Source organism: Ursus arctos, unplaced genomic scaffold, assembly GCF_023065955.2.
Source record: "Ursus arctos isolate Adak ecotype North America unplaced genomic scaffold, UrsArc2.0 scaffold_14, whole genome shotgun sequence".
Lineage (NCBI taxonomy): Eukaryota > Metazoa > Chordata > Mammalia > Carnivora > Ursidae > Ursus > Ursus arctos.
Window position 1 is genome coordinate 353,802 of NW_026622808.1, and position 18,209 is coordinate 372,010.

At 52.2% G+C, this 18,209-nt stretch overlaps 1 protein-coding gene across 1 annotated transcript in view; it reads left to right on the plus strand.

Moving 5' to 3' along the window:
- The window catches only part of USP22 (ubiquitin specific peptidase 22), a 39,004-nt gene that overhangs the window by 10,065 nt on the left and 10,730 nt on the right, over positions 1–18,209 (plus strand). Inside the window, exons 2-8 of the mRNA XM_026521187.4 lie at positions 5,150–5,282; positions 10,674–10,787; positions 12,347–12,448; positions 12,728–12,897; positions 13,820–13,967; positions 15,681–15,786; positions 17,288–17,446. Of these exons, the coding sequence (XP_026376972.1) occupies positions 5,150–5,282; positions 10,674–10,787; positions 12,347–12,448; positions 12,728–12,897; positions 13,820–13,967; positions 15,681–15,786; positions 17,288–17,446 (932 nt within the window). The remainder of the gene's footprint in view (positions 1–5,149; positions 5,283–10,673; positions 10,788–12,346; positions 12,449–12,727; positions 12,898–13,819; positions 13,968–15,680; positions 15,787–17,287; positions 17,447–18,209) is intronic.

Here is an 18,209-nt window from a genome sequence, read left to right on the forward strand (position 1 = left end):
ATTAACACAAATTTAGACGTGGTCTGAAAGGGACTTGTTGAATAACAAAAGACACCTTTATCAATCAGGTCACTTAAATTCCAAGGGTTTTAAGAGCTGTGTGCTTGGAACTTTGAAGGAAGACCAAACTGAGTTTCTTCTGTCACAGTTATGTCACTGCCACTTTCGTACGTCGAGGGAGTTGGACGAAATAGGTCTAGTTGAGTTGAGATTCAAAACCCTGAGGTTGAGAAGTTTGAGAAGATTGTTTCTTTTAGTGCCTCAGTTCATGTGGAAAATGGAGTGTTTATTCCTGTCCCTTCGCTTATACCGGAGTCCATGACGGGAGAAAAGTATTTTGAGCCCTTGAAAAAGTCATTGAAGAGAATGAAGAACAGTTAAACTTACCTTCTTGGAGTTGTCAGGTGTTACTAGACCAGTGGCGGTGGGAAGTCGCGCATTCCCTCTCAGGGCGCGGGCTCGCGGTTGTCGCTTTCTTTCAGCTGGACTGAGACGTCACCGTACAGCTGAGTCATCCCCGACTTCGTGTGCGCCTTCTATCCCCGCCCCATCCTTCTTGGGTGGGGAGGAGGGTGTGAGAAATAAGATCAGAGAGATTAGGGTATCCAAGGAAATGCTGTTAGTAATGGGGCCTCGAGTGGATGGACTTCCTGTGCCTTCTTGTACCGTGTAAGCTCAGAGCTGTTTAAGTTTTTATTTAAATTCCAGTTAGTTAAGACACAGCACAGTACTGGTTCGAGGTGTATAATGGTAGTGAGGCAACACTTGCATACGACGCCTGTGCTTATCACAGGTGCCCTCCTTCACCCCCCCCATCTCTCTGCTGACCACCAGTGTGTTTCTCTGCACTTGCCAGTCTGTTTCTTGGTTTGCCTCTCTTAGCAGAATCCCCTCTAGCTTCATCCACGTGGATGCAAACAGAACTGTTAATTACTGACCCCTGTCTGCTTTTGCTGTCAGTAAAAGTCCTAGTTGTGTTTCAGGATTTACTTGCAGGCTGCTGAATTTACCTGAATTAATTTATGGGAGAAAGGGATTTAATACAGAAATCATTGCAAGGCGTCCAGGAGCAGTAGACTCTGGGTCGAGTTTCCTGGAGCCCCCGCCAGCCCCCAGAATTCCGCTGCCTCTGTCGATCCAGGGAGCTTGCTGGGGCTACTTCCCCGGCAGGATGAGCCCAGGGAGGAACGTTGCCCTCCCCGCCGCAGCCAGCCGCTCCAGAAAGCAGCCAGCCCTGGCCTCTGCTGGCCCACGCAGACCAGTGGTGTGTGGTGCAAGGGTGTCCGGACCTTTTCAGGGCCAGCAGGAGCGGTTAGAATAGTCGTAGCTAACGTGAGCTCTGTATTCTTTCCTGTGGCTCCTTTAACAAGTGACCACAAACTGGGGGGCTTTAGAACGAGTTCTGGAGGCTAAAAGCCCAGTCTGGTGTTGGCAGGAGCACACCCTCCAGAGACTGGAAGGGAGGAACAATTCTGGCCTTTTCCAGCTCCAGCCCCACCCCCTCCAGTGCCTGCCTCCTTCACTGGCCTTCATTCCCAGGTCCAAGGTCTTTGTGACCCTCCCAAGAACGCTCAGGATGGCATTTAGGGCCCACCCAGATCATCAAGTGTAATCTCATCTCGATGGACACCGTAACTTAATTACACAAGCAAAATTTTCCACCTAAGGTAACATTCAGGGCTCTGGAGATTTAGACAAGGTCCCTTTTGGGGAGCGGCACTGTCCCCAGTACGTTAAAAAGCGTCCAATCATTTAATCCTTGTGGTAGCCTGAATGAGGTAGACACGTGTCCACATTTTTAAAAGTCAGGAAACGGAGGCAGAGAACGGTGTAACTTGTTTGGACTCACAGTGAGAGTGGTGGGAACCGGGATGGGACCCCTCGGTGCCCTGTAACGGATGTTGGGTGGGTCCCGGGGTTAGCTGCAACCGGAAGCACGATCTTGAAAGAATTAACTGGAAGTCAGAGGCCGGCTTTGAATAGGAATTGACGTCTATCTGTTTTCACCAGTACTGGGCAGTACTCATCACTTGGTTTTGTCCTAACTTCCTGAGATTTGGTGTCAAGCCTACAGATGTCGGTGTTACGTCTCCTTCTCAGGGCATCCAGGGTTATTCCGAGCTGCTCTAGTCTCTGGGCTTCGGCTTCAGGGGGCCACTGAACTCAGGACACAGATATCACGACGTCCTCGTGTAAGTCCGTCATGGCTCATTTTAGGATCTAGAACTGTGCTGTCCAGCACGGCAGTCAACAAGCCACGCGGGCTGTTTACGATTACTGTGAAACAGAGTGAGAAACCCAGTTTCTCGGTTGCGTGAGTCACTTCTCGGTGAAGACTGCTGTAGTGCACAGGGCAGACCCGACACTTGCAGCGTCGTTGAACCTTCTGTGGGCCGGGGCTGATACAGATTACGGCAGACAGCATCAGAGACGGATCCCTGCTTTCTGTAGCTGCTGTCTCTGGCCTGTCGGCTGGCCGCTCGATGACTGTCGGGGGACCGGTCTCCTAGCTGTTGAATCCATCAACTCCGTCTCGGCCTTCAGGGCTGAGTGCTGCACCGGCTGCTGTTGCGTGGCCTCGCTGTTACGCACGTGAACGAGGTCTCCCCAGGAGGAAGTCACGTAAGCAGCGTTTATTCTGTAGAATTCTGTAGAATTGGAGCAGAAATTGTATACAGACTTTTCCTGATTTCCCCAGTCCTCCTCAGTCAGATGTGCTGGTTCTCCTTTTAAATTTCTTAGCATTCGGTTTATGTCGCTCAGTGTAACCGCGTCTGTTATCGGTGTGTTTGTTATTTCGTATTATGGCTTTTAATCCCTCCTGTTAAAGCGCACTCCTTGATGAATTTTCGTAAAGTGAACACGCTCCTGTCCTTGTGGACTGCACCCAGCCCTCCAGGTCATGTCCCCTGGGAGCCCTTTCCTGGTGCCCCCTCGTCCCTCAGGAGGGTCTGCCATCCGCCCTTCCGTCCAGCAGGGGACCTCTGGCTGCCTCAGTGCTTTGTGTGATGGTAGCAGGCAGTATGTACCTCTTCGTGGCCCGCGTCCTCTGTGAGATTTGCTTATAAGATTCATCCTACCGTGACTTCCTTTCCATTGCTCTGGTCATTCCATTCACCGTCTATTCTTTTTGCTTCTGACGAATATTTTTATTTTCAGGTTTGGGGTGTTACAGTGATGACATTCTTCTTTGCGTCTTCTGGTGCCCTTGATATATATGCGTTTCTGTCATGTGTAAGTTCCTGTTTCTGTTATATATAAACTTAGGAAGGGAATTGCCGAGTTACAGGGTATGTATTATTTAATAGTTTTCCTTTATTTTTAACAAGTACAAAATCTGGGGCGCCTGGGTAGCACAGCGGTTAAGCGTCTGCCTTCGGCTCAGGGCGTGATCCCAGCGTTCTGGGATCGAGCCCCACATCGGGCTCCTCCGCTGGGAGCCTGCTTCTTCCTCTCCCGCTCCCCCTGCTTGTGTTCCCTCTCTCGCTGGCTGTCTCTCTCTCTGTCGAATAAATAAATAAATAAATAAATAAATAAAAGTAAAAAAAGAAAATGAAGATTCTGCATTTGTATTTTTGTCTTTCCTACTACATTGATTAGATGGAATTCTCCTGGGAAAAAGACTGTAATTTAAAAATATCCCCTGAATTCCTGAAAGCAGTTATGGTTACTTGATTTCTTTATCACTGGAAGAATAAACAGATGATGTAACTACTATTTATACTACTATGGCATTTTATTTACTTATTTTTTAATTTTTGTTTTGAAGATTTATTAGAGAGAGCACGAGAGTGCACAAGGGGAGTGGGCCAGGAGAGGAGCGTGTCTAATTTGTCTTCTGGCTTCGGACTTTGGCCCCAGGGCTCTGCCGTCTTTGAGGAGCACACGTCCGTGCACCCTCCCCTCCCAGCTCGCCTGCTCCAGTTCCGCCGCCTCTGGAGGCTGGAAGTTCTCAGCGTCCGCACACGGCTTCCCCACAGGCGCTCCCATTAGGTGCACGGGATGATTCGTGTTTTATGTAAATATGGTTTGAGCCCAGTCGCCAGAGCTTCTCCCTGCGTGCCCTTCGCTCTAGGGGAATGCACAGCCTGTGACCCCCCCCGGGCTCGGTGCCGGACTTGATCTTGTGTGTGCAGAGTGGAGCTTGGGGGGCCGCCTCCAGGCCGAGGGGGCTCCTGGGGTCAGGCACGTGCTAGTCCACGTTCTCGCTGCGTCACACACACCCCCTCGCAGTGCTCAGCAGCATATCCACTGACTTTGTTCAGCTGTCAGCGAGCCCACAGCCTTCCCCAGCGGGTGCCTGTGAGCCTGGAGTGAGGCGCATCATCGGGAAGCCCGCGGCACCAGCGTCGGGGGCGCGTTCAGCTGGCGGTGTGTGATGTTTGTGTGGCAGCCCTTTCCGTTGTGACCTTCCCTTCCCCGTACCCTCCTGGCCTCCAGCTCCCTGCTTCCGGCCGGCCCATCGCGGCAGCAGAAAATCTGACACCTGGTGTCGTCTCGGAGGCCGGAAGTTCTGTTGGAGGATCCGTGGGGAGTTGATCGTTACCCTGACGGTGTAGAGGTCGTATTGTGCTGGGAAACAGTGGTGGTCTGGGGTGGTTTGGGTGTGTAAGAATTACCCCTGCTCCCAGAGGCTGAGATTAAAGTTTCAGGTTTCTGTGGTCAGAAACACTCTTGGCAACAAACTTTCTTTTTCTTGTTGTTGTGTATCACTTTGACTCATGTCCCTCTCTTCGGTTGACGGATGGCTTCTGAATTGGCTGTGGTCTTCGACCTGGAGTAGCAAACGTACAGTGATGTCCAGGAAAGGGTGGCTGGGCCGTGAGCGGCCGGTCTGAAATGGGGACAGGAGCTGAGACGGTGGCGGCACGCTGTCCGGACTCGGACAACACTGGTGGCTCCTGCAGCTTCACGTAACCGTCGGAGCGGTTTGTGAGATCGTGGGCGGAGCTTTCTTACCTGGAGCTAGTTCTGAGCTGCATGGGCGAGGGTACCTTTTGGAGCCATTGAAAGGATTCAGAAAGCCAGCTCTTGTCCAGCGGGACTGCGGAGACCCTGTGATTTCCACTCTTGTCGGTGGTGGGTCAGTGGGCTTGACCACTCTTGTCCCGACAACGCCCGGTTTCTAACACTGTGCTCTCGATTGCAGGCGAAGTCGTGCGTGTGCCACGTGTGTGGCATCCACCTGAACAGACTCCACTCCTGCCTGCACTGTGTCTTCTTTGGCTGCTTCACAAAGAAACATATCCACGAACACGCGAAGTCCAAGCGACACAACCTGGGTGAGCCCCCCGCCCCTGCCCTTCTGTTCCCCGAGCTGTGGCTCGCAGCCGCCCTCCTCCCGGGGATGGGCTGAAATCCTTGTGGAGTCAGGGGCCGTGAAACACACGAACTCCGAGGGATTGTGCACCCGGCTTGCCTTGAGGCACTGGAGTTGAAGTTAATATTTTCTGTAACTGGAAATGATGAATTGCGAAGGCTCACCGTTCCAGCTCTTTCTCAGCTTTCCCTCTGAAAAGCGTGGTTACTTATTCGATGAGGCAGAAATTCGCAAAGAAAGATCTTTGGTGCCGTGTTGGGTTATTGATGCGAGCACGGATGAGAGCCCCACTGGGTGGTTTTTATTGCTTTCTAAAGTGGATTTTCACTCTTCTCGGTCACACCGAGTCATGAAAAGGCGAACGGCACTGTGGCATCAAGATAAATTTATGTTTCTTATACTTACCGGTTCAAACTGTCGCACATTGTGGAAGTTACATGAAGCAGAGTTTTGTCCTTGGCTTTATTTCTGTGCTCCTTCACTGTTCTCTCCTTCAGAATGATGCTTTAGGTGACGGGGGGGTTCTCAGGCTATCCTTAAGAAAATCACTTTTGAAAGGTCCAAGCCAAAGAAACTTTGTGGGGGGGTCAGCGATTCCAGCTAAAGATCTTTTTAGGCCTTTTTAAGTAGTAGAAATGGAATGTCCTAACTGAGTCATCCGTCTCGGAGTGGCACACTTGTAACTAAGAACTCACAGCGAGCGCTGGTAAAAAGGCTGCTTGGCTCACGTCGTGACGATGAGTAAATTGGCCTTTTCGGAAAGAGAGCTAATGGTGCCAGTGGTGCTCTTGTGAATTCTGTCCCACGGAGGAGTGAGGTTGTCAGTGACCTCTTCACGTTGGCCAGCCAGACGGAAAAGACACGTGTGCTTAGGACAGTGTGGATGGGATCAAACTGTGTAGTATTTACTTAATGTACGATTGTGCTTTACAATAGAAAAGAAAGTATTCCTGCCATGTCTGATTCTCAGACCAGACCCGTTAGGCCGCTCTGCTGTTAGGCCTGGGCTGTGATTTCATGGGGTTAAAGGGTTACGGACAGTTGGAAATACAGTTGCATTACCCAGAGTCGTCTGTAAAAATCACTTCAGAAATTTATTCATTTCATCCAGCTGATTGATAAACTCTGCCTCTGCTTTTGCTAGAATGAATAAGCTTTAGAAAGCTTGCTCTCAGATACAAAACCTTGAGATGGGAGAAAGATCCAGGTCTTTGCTGCGTTCGAGTCCATGAAGTTCCTGAAGGTCGCACGTGTATGTGTTTGACCGTCCGGCTGGGGAGGAGGGCGGCGGGCACAGGAGAGGGACGCCGAAGCGTGAAAGTGACGTGGGGCAGCCTGACTCCCCGCTTGTCCTTTGGTCTCCGTCGTTCCCGACTTGCTGAGACTGTGCGTCTCCCTGCCGCCCCTCCTGTCATCTCCCAGCAGCTTCTAGGCTGTGGGCACGTTGGCTTTTACACAGGGTGATTTGCAGGATGTCCAAGGGCCAAGTAACGGAGCAGTGGTATGGGGACTGAGGAGCCTCGATTTCCTTGTGGTCAAGTTCTTCCACCTCCCAGGGGGTGTTCGGCAGTACAATGTTGGGACCGCAAGTGGATTATTAGGAAAATTGTCAGCAGGCACCCAGTGTTTAGTTGGAGTAGCGTAAGAGGCCCACACTGAGTCTTGCCTGAATGTCGTGGATGATGCACTTAAAAATAGGAGTGTCAGTAGCAGCAAGGTCATTGTCCAAGGTCTCGTGGAGGGACAGACAGGAAGGCATGGGACGAGGAGGGCCTGACGGCGGTCTGATGGGGGGTTCTAGGTCTTTATCCATCCTGCCCTATAAAGTTGTCTTCATGCGATGCGGTAAGTACACAGTTCGGGAAGAAGAGCGTCCTCTCGTTCGGGGAGTCCCTCCGATAGGCTGGTGTGTGTACTTCCGGCTGACTGTGGGGCCGGCTGCCGGGAGGGTAGGTGATGAACTTGCAGCTGTTGGATTTCATACCTGCTCGTTCCGTACAGGTTTTTTTTATGGTAAGTCACAAGGTACTTAGATTTTGCCACCATGAGCCACAAAGGTGTAAAAGTAATGGCTTTAGCTTTCCTGTGTGTCTTCAAAGAGGTACTTTAGGTGTCCCCGAAAGAGCCCGTGCTGGTGGGTGCGGGGTACCAGCTCACTGAGCACCCGGTAGTGTTCTCCCTCCATTCTCTAGGTCACCCTGTGACCGAAGGGAAAAGGACCTCGCGTGGTGTCTGCAGGCACAGTGCCTATGTCGGCTGTGGCTTCGGGAATCCCCAAGGAGGCCGGTGTACCCCCATCGTGACTGTGAAACAATTTTCCAAGGGATCCACCTTGATTGTTGGTGTTGCTTTGGGTTTTTACATTTTATATTGAGGTGAAATTCACATAACGTACAATTAAACAGTTTTAAGCGTACGATTCAATGGCATTCACTCCCCACATTGTGCACCCACCATCTCTCTACTTCAGAGCCTTTTCATCTTCTCAGGAGAACACCCCACCTCCAGGAACGAGTTCTCCCCCCACCCCCAGTCCCTGGCAGTCACTAATCTGCTTTTGTCTCTGGATTTGCCTATTCTGAATATTTATAAAGGGGGTGATACAGCAGATGACCCTGTGTGTCTAGCTGCTTTCTGTAGCGTGTTTTCGGGGTTCATCCATGCCATAGCATGCATCAGGAGTCGTTCCTTTGTATGTGTGAGGACTCTCGCCTGGTGTGGGTCTTCCATATTTTGTTCATCTTTTTGTCCATTAGCGGATATTTGGGTTGTTTCCACCTTTTGGCTCTTGTGAGTGATGCTGTGTAAACACTCATGTGTGAGTTCGTGTCCACATACGTTTTTGTTTCTTTCAGATCTGTGCTTAGGAGTGAGACAGCAGGGTCAGATGCTGAGTCTGTGTTGAATTTTTTGTGGGGCCACCAGACTTGCCCACAGTATCTGCACTGCTTTCTCTTCCCGCCAGCCGTGTGTGGGCGTTCAGTTTCTCCACATACTGGCCAGCACTTATTTTCTTTCTTTTTTAGTAACTCTGGCCATTAGGATGGGTGTGAAGTGGTATCTTATTGTGGCTTTGATTGGCATTTTTGCTCAGTGACCGTTGATGTTAAATGTTTTTTTCATGTGCTTCTTGGTCCTTTGTATTTCTTCTTTGGAGAAATGTCTGTTCGAGTCACCGGTTCATGTTTTTAATTACGTTGGGTTGTCTTTTTGTTGTACTTATGAGAATACATATTTATTTTGGAAATATAGGTATATATTCACACACACGTGCACACACCTTTGATGTATCTGTCTGTCTCCTGGATACATGGTTTGCAGATGTTTTCTCCCATTCTGTGGGTTGTCTTTTCACTTTCTTAATAATGCCTTTTGAGGCACAAAGTCCAGTTTTGCTGAAGCCCAGTTTACCAATTTTTTTCCTTTAGTTGCTCGGGTTTTTGGTGTCAGATCTGAGTCCATTGCCAAATCTGACGTCATGAAGACTTAACCCCCCTAGGTTTTCTTCTAATAGTTTATACTTTCAGCGCTTTATGGAGATTGCTGATCCATTCTGAGTTCAGTTTTATGTATGATGGGAGGGTGAGGATTGAGCTTCATTCTCTAGTTTGTGGATTTCTGGTCCCCCCACCACTGTTGGTTGAGAAGGGGGTTCTTCCCCCACTGTGTGGTCTTGGCACCACGGTTGGCATCATTAGTTTGACACTGCGAGTGAAGGGTCGGGTGTGGAAACGTGCCTTGAAGAAGAGCTTGATTAGAAGGACCTGAGTGCACATTGAAATAGTTATATGCCTTCCACGGGCTGGTAGTTGTGCTGTTGGCTGTATGCTTGGTGTGTGTGTGTCTGTGTGTGTATATATATTAATTTTTTTAGATTTATTTACTTATTTGAGAGAGAGAAGGGGGAGGGGCAGACAGAGAGGGAAGGAGAGAGAACCTCAAGCAGACTGCCCGCTGAGTGCTGGCTTCGGGCTAGGTACCTTGCTTGAACATAGTTTTTATTGAATGCCGCTGCTTTCCTGAAAATGCCTGTCATCCTCACTGTAGTCTGTCTCGGGCTTTGGTATCCCCATGCGGGGAACTGACCCGCTCAAGGAATCCGCAGTGCCAAGGGGCAGCCAGGCTCTGCAACAGCTTCGATGGGGACTTTGAGAGGCTTTGTAGGAATTTTGTCCGTTTTGGGTAAGAGGCAGGGGTGGGTGTGGGATTCTTACATTGAGCTTTAATACATCTGCTTTAGAGGACTTGAAAGATCCACCACCATATACTGATCTGTGGCCTGGCGACTGAAGACACAGCATACGATAAAAGCTGTGCTTTATGAAGACATTACTGTGCCCTGGGTGTAACTGTTAAGTTATAAAGTCACCACGCAGACCGATGAGGTGCTGGTGCTGCTACCATCACCATGACGCCCAAGGGGAAGCTGAGGCTCAGAGAAGTGGAGTAGTTTATCAGAGGTGCGTAACCAGTCCTCCGCGGAGCTAGGATTAATCCCAGTAATTCTCAGTCTGTGCTCTTCCTGCTCCATTGCCTCTCAGACACCTTCTGTTGCTTGGTGAATCTGAGCCAGAAGAAAGTTCTTTTGAATTGTTGAATTGAGACACCTTCCTTCCAGGTGCTTAAATCAAAAGACTTCTCTTTCTTTACAATGAAGTGACCAAGAGCCAGTTTCTATAGGTGATGCAGTTGAGAAAATGCATAAGACCCAATCACAGGTGGGCAGGAGTCAGCTCTGTGGGTCAAGAAGTGAAGATTATCTGGGTAGAGGGTATTTTACCGCTGTCCTTAAAGGAAGAGTAGGCTAATAGCTGTTACCTTCCCTTTTGTAATCATATCAGGAATTCTAGATGTAGTAAAAAGAAGTTCTGTGTGTCAGGCGGCTAAGAATCCTTAGGAGCTGAGCATACTCAATGAAGGTTCCCCCCCCTTTTTTTTATTTGAAAGAGAGGACGAGCACAAGTGGGATGGGGGGTGAGCCCAAGGCAGACACTTAACTGGCTGAGCCATCCAGGCATCCCTTCCCTTGTTTTAAATACCAGTCTTTGAGAGGCTAGACAGAGGGTCCCGATACTCGAGGTCCTTTGTAAAATACGGATGTGACGCCTCTCATTCTCTCAGATTCCTCGGCCTCCGAAGTGCTGGGCTTCAGGGAAAATACACATCCCTCACCTGCTTAGAATAAGGGTCTGAAGTGGGAGGGATAAGTCCTTTTATAAAAAGAGGTTTCTGTGGTTTCAGAGTAGGGACATGGTGGAAACGGTAAAACGTCTAAAACAGATGTTTCGTTTGTGACCTTAAGCGTCAAGTTTCTCACTGAGTTTGATTCCTCGTCCCTCCTTTCTCTTTTCAGCCATAGAGCTTATGTACGGCGGCATCTACTGCTTTTTGTGTCAGGACTACATATATGACAAAGACATGGAAATCATTGCCAAAGAGGAGCAACGGAAAGCTTGGAAAATGCAAGGTTTGGTTTCGCCTTGATTTACGTGCCTGATGCGTCTCCTGGTGGTGCCTTCCCTCGAGGGCAGAGCTTATCAAGAGAAAGATTGGTATCTAGGGAGACAGGGTAGGGAGGATAGCCGCTGGGTGTTTGCCGGTTGGGTCTCGATGTGGTGGGAAGAACCCCCCACACACCTGCTCGCTTCCTCCTGTGGGCGCCAGCTGGGGATCCAGGAGCAGCAGGTGAGGTGACTGGCCAGACAGGTGCGCAGGCTCCCCCTGCAGGGGCGGGGGGAGGAGGGCTGGAAATGCCAAGCATCTCCTCTCATCATGGCGCCCTCTCTCTGGCAGCCAGCCCCCTGCCGGGAGCCCGGCGGGAGTCCAGATGCTCCTAGTGCTCTGATCACTTAGGAACTTGCAAGGGTTTGGGGAGCTCTGTGCCGGGAGCCAGGGGCGATGTTTCCTCCTAGCTCCGGGACCAGTGTGGGCTTCTCAGGTGCCCCGGCTCCCCTGTCCTACCTCACACGTGCTTGCTTCACCCGATGCGTAGTGGGGATACACACAACAGTATGCACCGTTTTCCCTAGCGTGCATTTCTTTCTTTCCTGTTTCCTTGCATTTGTTAGTTTTCATTTCCAGCAGACGTTTATTCACCACACAACAGTGAGAGGTACAGTTCACCCCACTTGACGAGTGAGCATCTCTCGGTGAGCAGAACTGTCAGTGTTTACAGAGAGAACATAGAAACCCAGTGTCTGCTTTACAGTTTTTGGCTGTAATTGCTCTGCTTTTGAAACAACCCCAGTTTTTGAGAATGGAACAGTAGAAACAGGCGTTCTCAGTGATTAGAAGTGTTTGAATGTAACAGATCTTTTCTGCAGAACAGTCTGTTTCACCAGCTTCCTATTCTTTCCTCCCTCAAAAATTTAGTAACATTGCAATGAAGTCTGAATGTATGATTTCTTTGGGAAGAACATTTCACCCACGGGAGCTAAGAAATGCATGGCTCAGAATAAAATAGATCATCTAAAATCTTTCCAAATTGCAGAAATTTTAGGTCACGTGGAACAAGTAGGTATTAAGATGAAGTGTGGCAGTCAGCATCCGCACCACTGTCCGTGGTGGGAATCTTTTTTGGGTACCGCTGTTCAACGCGATGTATTTTCAAACAGTGTTTCAGCGAGTGCGTTTTCTCCGTGTTGCTTTCACTCTTTCACGGGAGACCCCACATCTCAGTGCCAAGTGTAGCACTTCCCGCTGGGGCTGGTGCAGTCTCTGTGCTCAAGGATTAAAGGCTTTGCAGAAAACCCGCATCTTGGCATTAGCATTAAGGTAGCGTTAATTAGAGGCGTTGCCTTTCTCACGGGAAACCGCTTATTTGCCACACGTTTTCTAAAAGAAACTCCCTCTAAGTGTTCTTTTTAGCCCGTCGCGATGTAATACGTTTGTAGAGAGACCTCGTGTTGTGGCCGCCCCTCCCTGAAGTGCAAGCTGATCCGTATTCTAGCCCCATCGCGTTTGTTTGTAAACGCATTTGATGAAAATTGAGCTCATGGCACCTGCAACTGTCTTCCGTCTGCTTAGGCGTTGGGGAGAAGTTTTCAACTTGGGAACCCACCAAACGGGAGCTTGAACTGCTGAAACACAACCCGAAAAGGCGAAAGATCACCTCCAACTGCACCATCGGTAGGTGGGGGACCCCTCGGGGCAGCCGTGTGTTCTGACTGCGTTTAAAAGTAGATGTAAGCAGGTGGATTCCACAGCACAGTTCTCTTTAAGCCCCTGTAGACGTCGTTCATCTATTGCTGCCCGTCCCCCCCAACGATGTCTGGAACACCTGTTCTCACGGTGGGGGGGGGGGGCTGTGGTAGGCTTAGTGGGCCTCGTGGTGATGGACGGAAGCGGTCCCTGCCCCGGGGCCCTGACGGTCTGTCCTGTAGGAAGACTCAAGTTTATTCTGCCCAGGGCTGCGGGGGCTGATCAACCTGGGAAACACCTGCTTCATGAACTGCATCGTCCAGGCCCTCACCCACACGCCGCTTCTGCGAGACTTCTTCCTCTCCGACCGGCACAGGTGTGAGATGCAGAGCCCCAGCTCGTGTCTGGTCTGCGAGATGTCCTCGCTGTTTCAGGAGGTGAGCGCTGGTGACGTGGGCAGCGCACCATTTCTGGAACCGCTTGTACTTTTCCTTTAAAAAAAAAAAAAACCCGGTTGACATAGTAAAGGCAGGTTCCTGAAACCGTGCACAGTGAATTTCTCATGGGACAGTTTTGCCAAAGGGAATCGCTAGGGGCTGTCGGAGTCACTTAGAGGCACAGGGCTGACGTGGAGGGTGAGAAAGAGCCCTTCGGAAGGGGCACGAGCGCTGGAAGACATCAGTCTGTACGTGCTGTGCTCGCGTCACCCTCCTGTATTGTCTGCCGTCCTCTGTTCTCAAGGACAGTGGCCCTTCTCCTGCCAGGCCTGGGTGGGCTTCACCAGAACACCTGTGTTTGTGGCCCTCAGCCCCGAGCATCAGGTTCTGTTCTGCGAGGACCCTCGCTGCTCTCGGGCCAGGCCTGTCCTCGCCTCCCCGCCCCGCACTCACCGTGCGACAGAGCTCGGGCCTGGGCTCGGCGCCCCAGGCGGGATCCCCCGCACCTAGTGACCCAGAGGCTGTCCCGGCTACCGAACCAGCGCCTGCCCCGTGGCTGCCGAGAGCACCCGGATGTGCTTCAGGGGCCCCGCGGAGGGGCCGGCAGATTCGGCCGCGTCTGCTTTCGTCGGTACCTCGGGTCGCAGCCTTTGCACGCACTCAGCGGCCGCCCACCGTGTTCCGCACCGGGCGCTCCCGGTTCAGCAGTTTGGCTTCTCTGTAGAAAACCGACAGTGGGAGGGGACAAAATGATAGATTCAGAAAGTCCAGTGAGTCCGCATAAAAATACGTTTTGAAAAAAAAGAAGGGGGAGTAAAACAGCCGCGAGAACTTCTAGGTTTAACGTATTCTTCACCGTGCGTGCTCTGTGTTCAGAGTGTAGTACTTACTCCTGACGCGTGTCCCTTTACTCTGTGAGCAGTTCTACTCGGGGCACCGCTCCCCGCACATCCCGTACAAGTTGCTGCACCTGGTGTGGACTCACGCGCGGCACCTGGCGGGGTACGAGCAGCAGGACGCGCACGAGTTCCTCATCGCCGCCCTGGACGTCCTGCACCGGCACTGCAAAGGTGCGGCGCGCTCCCGCCCTCCACCGTGGGGCTCTGCTTTGGCAGATTGTATTGTTTATCCCCATTCATACCCCGGAGAGGCTCTCACGGCTTAAGAGAGGAGGGAACGGTTTGGGGTGTTGTGCTCCGACCTTGCTGGGAGGGAGGGGAACAGCATGGCGGGTGGCCCTGTAAAACCCGTAACAGTGAACAGAGCTCTCGGTCCTTGACGGGCCTTTGCCTCGAGTCCTCTGCTGCCGCTTCCTCTCGGCCTGATGTGAGGGAGCCAGTCTGCAGTTCCTCTGGGATATCGTGGCCCCTGGCAGGCCAGAAACTTCCACATATGCTCCACAAACGCAGCTGAACCATCAACACTGGCTCCTTCCCCTCGTGGGGTCTCCAGAACCGTGGCTCTAAGAGAGCTGAGAATACGAAATTGGACCTACACACTCCCCAGTGCTTCCCCGACCCCAAGTCACGCTCATGTTGGGGTCCAGCCAAGGGCTTTTTAAAGTCTCTCTCAGGATCTCACGGGATCTTGGCTTCTGTCCCACAGCCCGGCCCCCAGAAGGGGGCAGTCTCCCCAGGGGTCTCAGACGTGGGTGGGTTTGGACAGTCTGGGGAAGGGGACAGGGGGCAGCAGCTTTTTGGGCTCGGGGCAGGAGATTAGGACTCAATAAGCCACCGCGGCTTCCTCGTCCTGCCCTCGCCGTGCCGGGCTCCCAGTCGGACGGCCCTCCGCCGAAGTGTGCTGACACAGGGATCAGCCGAGGGGGGATTCAGTGGGTTGTAGGTGATTCTGTTAGACCACAGCTCTGTTTTCCAGGCTTCCTCCTGTCCCCGCTCAGCCTCTCTCCAGTCACCGGGCTGCTCGCCCACATGCCCCGTGTTGTCTGACATTACAACTTAGAGGCGAGCGAAACTCCAGATAAGATACCTGGCTTGTTCTCATCAGCTGCCCTGGCTTTGGGTTCTGGCTTTTGTGTGTACTTAAATGTTTTTCTCCTGAAAAACACACATCCTTTCAGTGCTCACCCGCGGAACCCAATAAACAGTGCTTAATGGCTTAGGTGAGGTTGGTTTCTAGGACGAAGTGTAGCACACACAGAAAAGAGCCGCGGTGTAGGACTAATCAATTATTATTCCAAGCACTTGAGGGTCATCAGGAGACTTCTGTAACCAGCCTTAGTCTGTCCTAAAAATGAGCGGCTTCAGATGCCTTGCTGTGAAAGCGTTCATCTGATGGAGGCATGATGTGGTGACGGTGTTTCGCTTCTCTGACGTAGTTCCGTTTCACACGTCACAGGAAGCCTGTGGCTCTTCTCGTCAGAAGCAGGGTGTTCTAGTCCTCCTCCGGCTTTGCTGGTTCACGGCCCGCAGTCAGGCCCTCCGTGCCACTGCAGGACTGTTCAGTTGTTGTGTGCGGGAAGGGGGACTCGCTAGCTCTCCCCAGTGACTGGGTGTTAGCTACGTCCTGGTACCTAGCTAGAAGCCAAGCCGATCTTAGGGATGAGAAAAAGAAGAAAATTGAAAATAAGCCAGCTGGGTTGTTTCCTCTTTCCCCGCCAATCTCCCTGTTCGAGTAAGGGTCCTCCTGTGCTCTTAGGAAAGTACCGGCATTTCGGCTTCATCGGCCTCTGCAGGTGAATGGCCTCGTGCTCTGGGCCCATGGCTCTTGCAAACTTGCGGACTCGGGGCACAGGTGACAGTCACACAGCTGCGATCTTTCCCCAGGTGACGATAACGGGAAGAAGGCCAACAACCCCAACCACTGCAACTGCATCATAGACCAGATCTTCACGGGCGGGCTGCAGTCGGACGTCACCTGCCAAGTCTGCCAGTAAGTGCGAGGCTCCCGTGCGACGCCCGGTGTTCTGGAACGCGAGAGGCCGCCTGGGCGGTGCTGGCCAGACCGTGATGGAGGACCCCAGGGCCTGCCCGTGAGACTGACTTGATTCTAGGTGCTGCTTTTTGAACCTCGTGGGACATGTTCAGCTAATAAAACTGCTGTGCTCTGAGCAGGTTTTAAAAGTTGCACACTTAGAGCCAAAAGTTTAGTCGGCATCTCCGTGCCTGTGCCTTTTTGGCGATGTGTAGATAAGTAGGTGGTGATGTGTGGGTAAACACGGGAGCCTCTGCAGCGGCAAGCAGACGTGAAGCAGGACAAGTGGAGGTCAGACAGCGTGGTAGAGAAGTAGAGAAGACCCACAGGGGAGCCGGTCACCCTGGGCGCTGCAGGTTGTCCGGAGCGGGGTCCCCGGGGCTGTCTTTGTTCCTGTGCACACCGCGGGCTGTGCCCTGAACCTTCCCCCCACCTGTCTGCTCTACCAGGAGCTACATAAGCGAGCCCTGCCTTCCGGAGGGACTGGCGCACCCCACGTGTGTTGCTTTTCATGTCACGATTTCCTTCCCCGTGTTCTCCAGTAGTGTCCCTGACGGTTCACAGCCGTGGTCTTGGCTCAGCGTGCAGAGCTTTGATTTCCAGGAGGGGGACGCATTGATCGGCGAGGTTGTAAGAACCCTCCCTTTCGACTCCATGCACACTCCTGTTTTTTTCTTCCATTTCAGGGTTTTAAAAAACCCTGGTCACGATCTACCCAAGTGATTTCGGATCCTCTGCTGGACTCCCATGTGCAGCTGGTAGAGGGTAGAGCAGATAGCGGAAGGGGAGCGGTGTCGCCTGGGTCGTGCACGCGGGTTTCTGTGACATAGATGCCGTCGTGGGCACTGCCCCAGTGTTTAGACTCTTGGTTTTACGGAACCTCCTTGTGGGCTCTGTGCTACTGAATTCCGCCAGCAGGAGGTTGTCTCGGGTTTATGTCCTGTTGCAATTTCTGGAGTGAAGTTCCAGCCCGTCCTTCACATCCGTCGCTAGGAGGGACCCGGCCGTGTTACGTAGAGCGTCCCGGGGCCCCGCTCAGCCTGCAGTGCCTGCTCGGCGTGTGCTGTCGACGGGCAGTGTGCTTGGGGCTCTGAGGTACCGCCTGCACTCGCGGTCTGCGGCTGGAGGCTGGTGACGCAGACCCATCAATTCAGAACTGGACGTGGGGCCCACGGGTTTCTGTTTTCAAGAAACCCCAAAGTGATTGTGACGACCCTCTGGGTTCGGAAACCGTTGCTTTGGAGCAGCCTGTGCCTGGAGTGGTTTACCTGCTGTCCCTCCGTAGGGCCCGCTTGGGAGCCCAGGGCGCGTCGGCTGGGAGCTGCCCTGTGTTTCCTGACCTTCCGTGTCATTTGGGTGGAAGGACAGCTGTGAGAGGATGCGGTGCCGTCGGCCAGGGGCTGCCTCAGGCGGCTGGCCATCCGTTCTCACCTGTGTGTGTGTCTCCTCTTGCTTCTAGTGGCGTCTCTACCACCATAGACCCCTTCTGGGACATCAGTTTGGATCTGCCTGGCTCTTCCACCCCATTCTGGCCCCTGAGCCCCGGGAGCGAGGGCAGCGTGGTGAACGGGGAAAGCCACGTAGCAGGAACCACGACGCTTACGGACTGCTTGCGAAGGTAAGAAAGCCGCCGGCACCTCTGGAGACCAAGAGCGGTCTGTCTTTGCAGGCACTTGTCTCTCCCGCCTTGAGGCTCTTTGGGGTAGTGGATGGTCGGAAATTCTGAAGAAATTCAGGGCCACCCACAGCCCCGGTAGAATTTTCTTTCATGTGTCCGGTGTAGATAACGAGACAAGACAGGACAGGCGGCAGGTGGCTGCGGTTGGTGCCCAGCAGCTTGTAGCATCTGTCACGTGTTTGCAAGATGACTGTCGTGTTCACCCAGCTTTGCGTGGAGCGTGTGTGGGTCACGGCCGCCTTCCACCCCACGCATGGGGTAAGGTACCCTAGAGCCGGAGACTGTCCCCTGTGGCTGATAACCTGCACCAGCGTCTGGCAGGGCCTTTCCTGCAGGCGAGTGGCCTGTTGCGTGGCGCACGTCCGTTCACCGCATTTGCACCTGAGACAAGCACTGGGGTTTAGGGGATACTCTTGTCAGCGTGTTCAGGTAGGTCTCACACATTGTGGCAGAGAGACTAGAGACCCCTTTCTAAACTATTCTTGTTGACTTTACTGTTTTACACTCTTTTCTTTTTCTTTCCTTTCCTTTCTTTTCTTTCTCCCTTCCTTTCATTCCTTTCTCTTCTTTCCCTCTCTTTCTTTTTGAAGATTTTATTTATTTATTTGACAGAGATAGAGACAGCCAGTGAGGGAGGGAACACAGGCAGGGGGAGTGGGAGAGGAAGAAGCAGGCTCCCAGCGGAGGAGCCTGATGTGGGGCT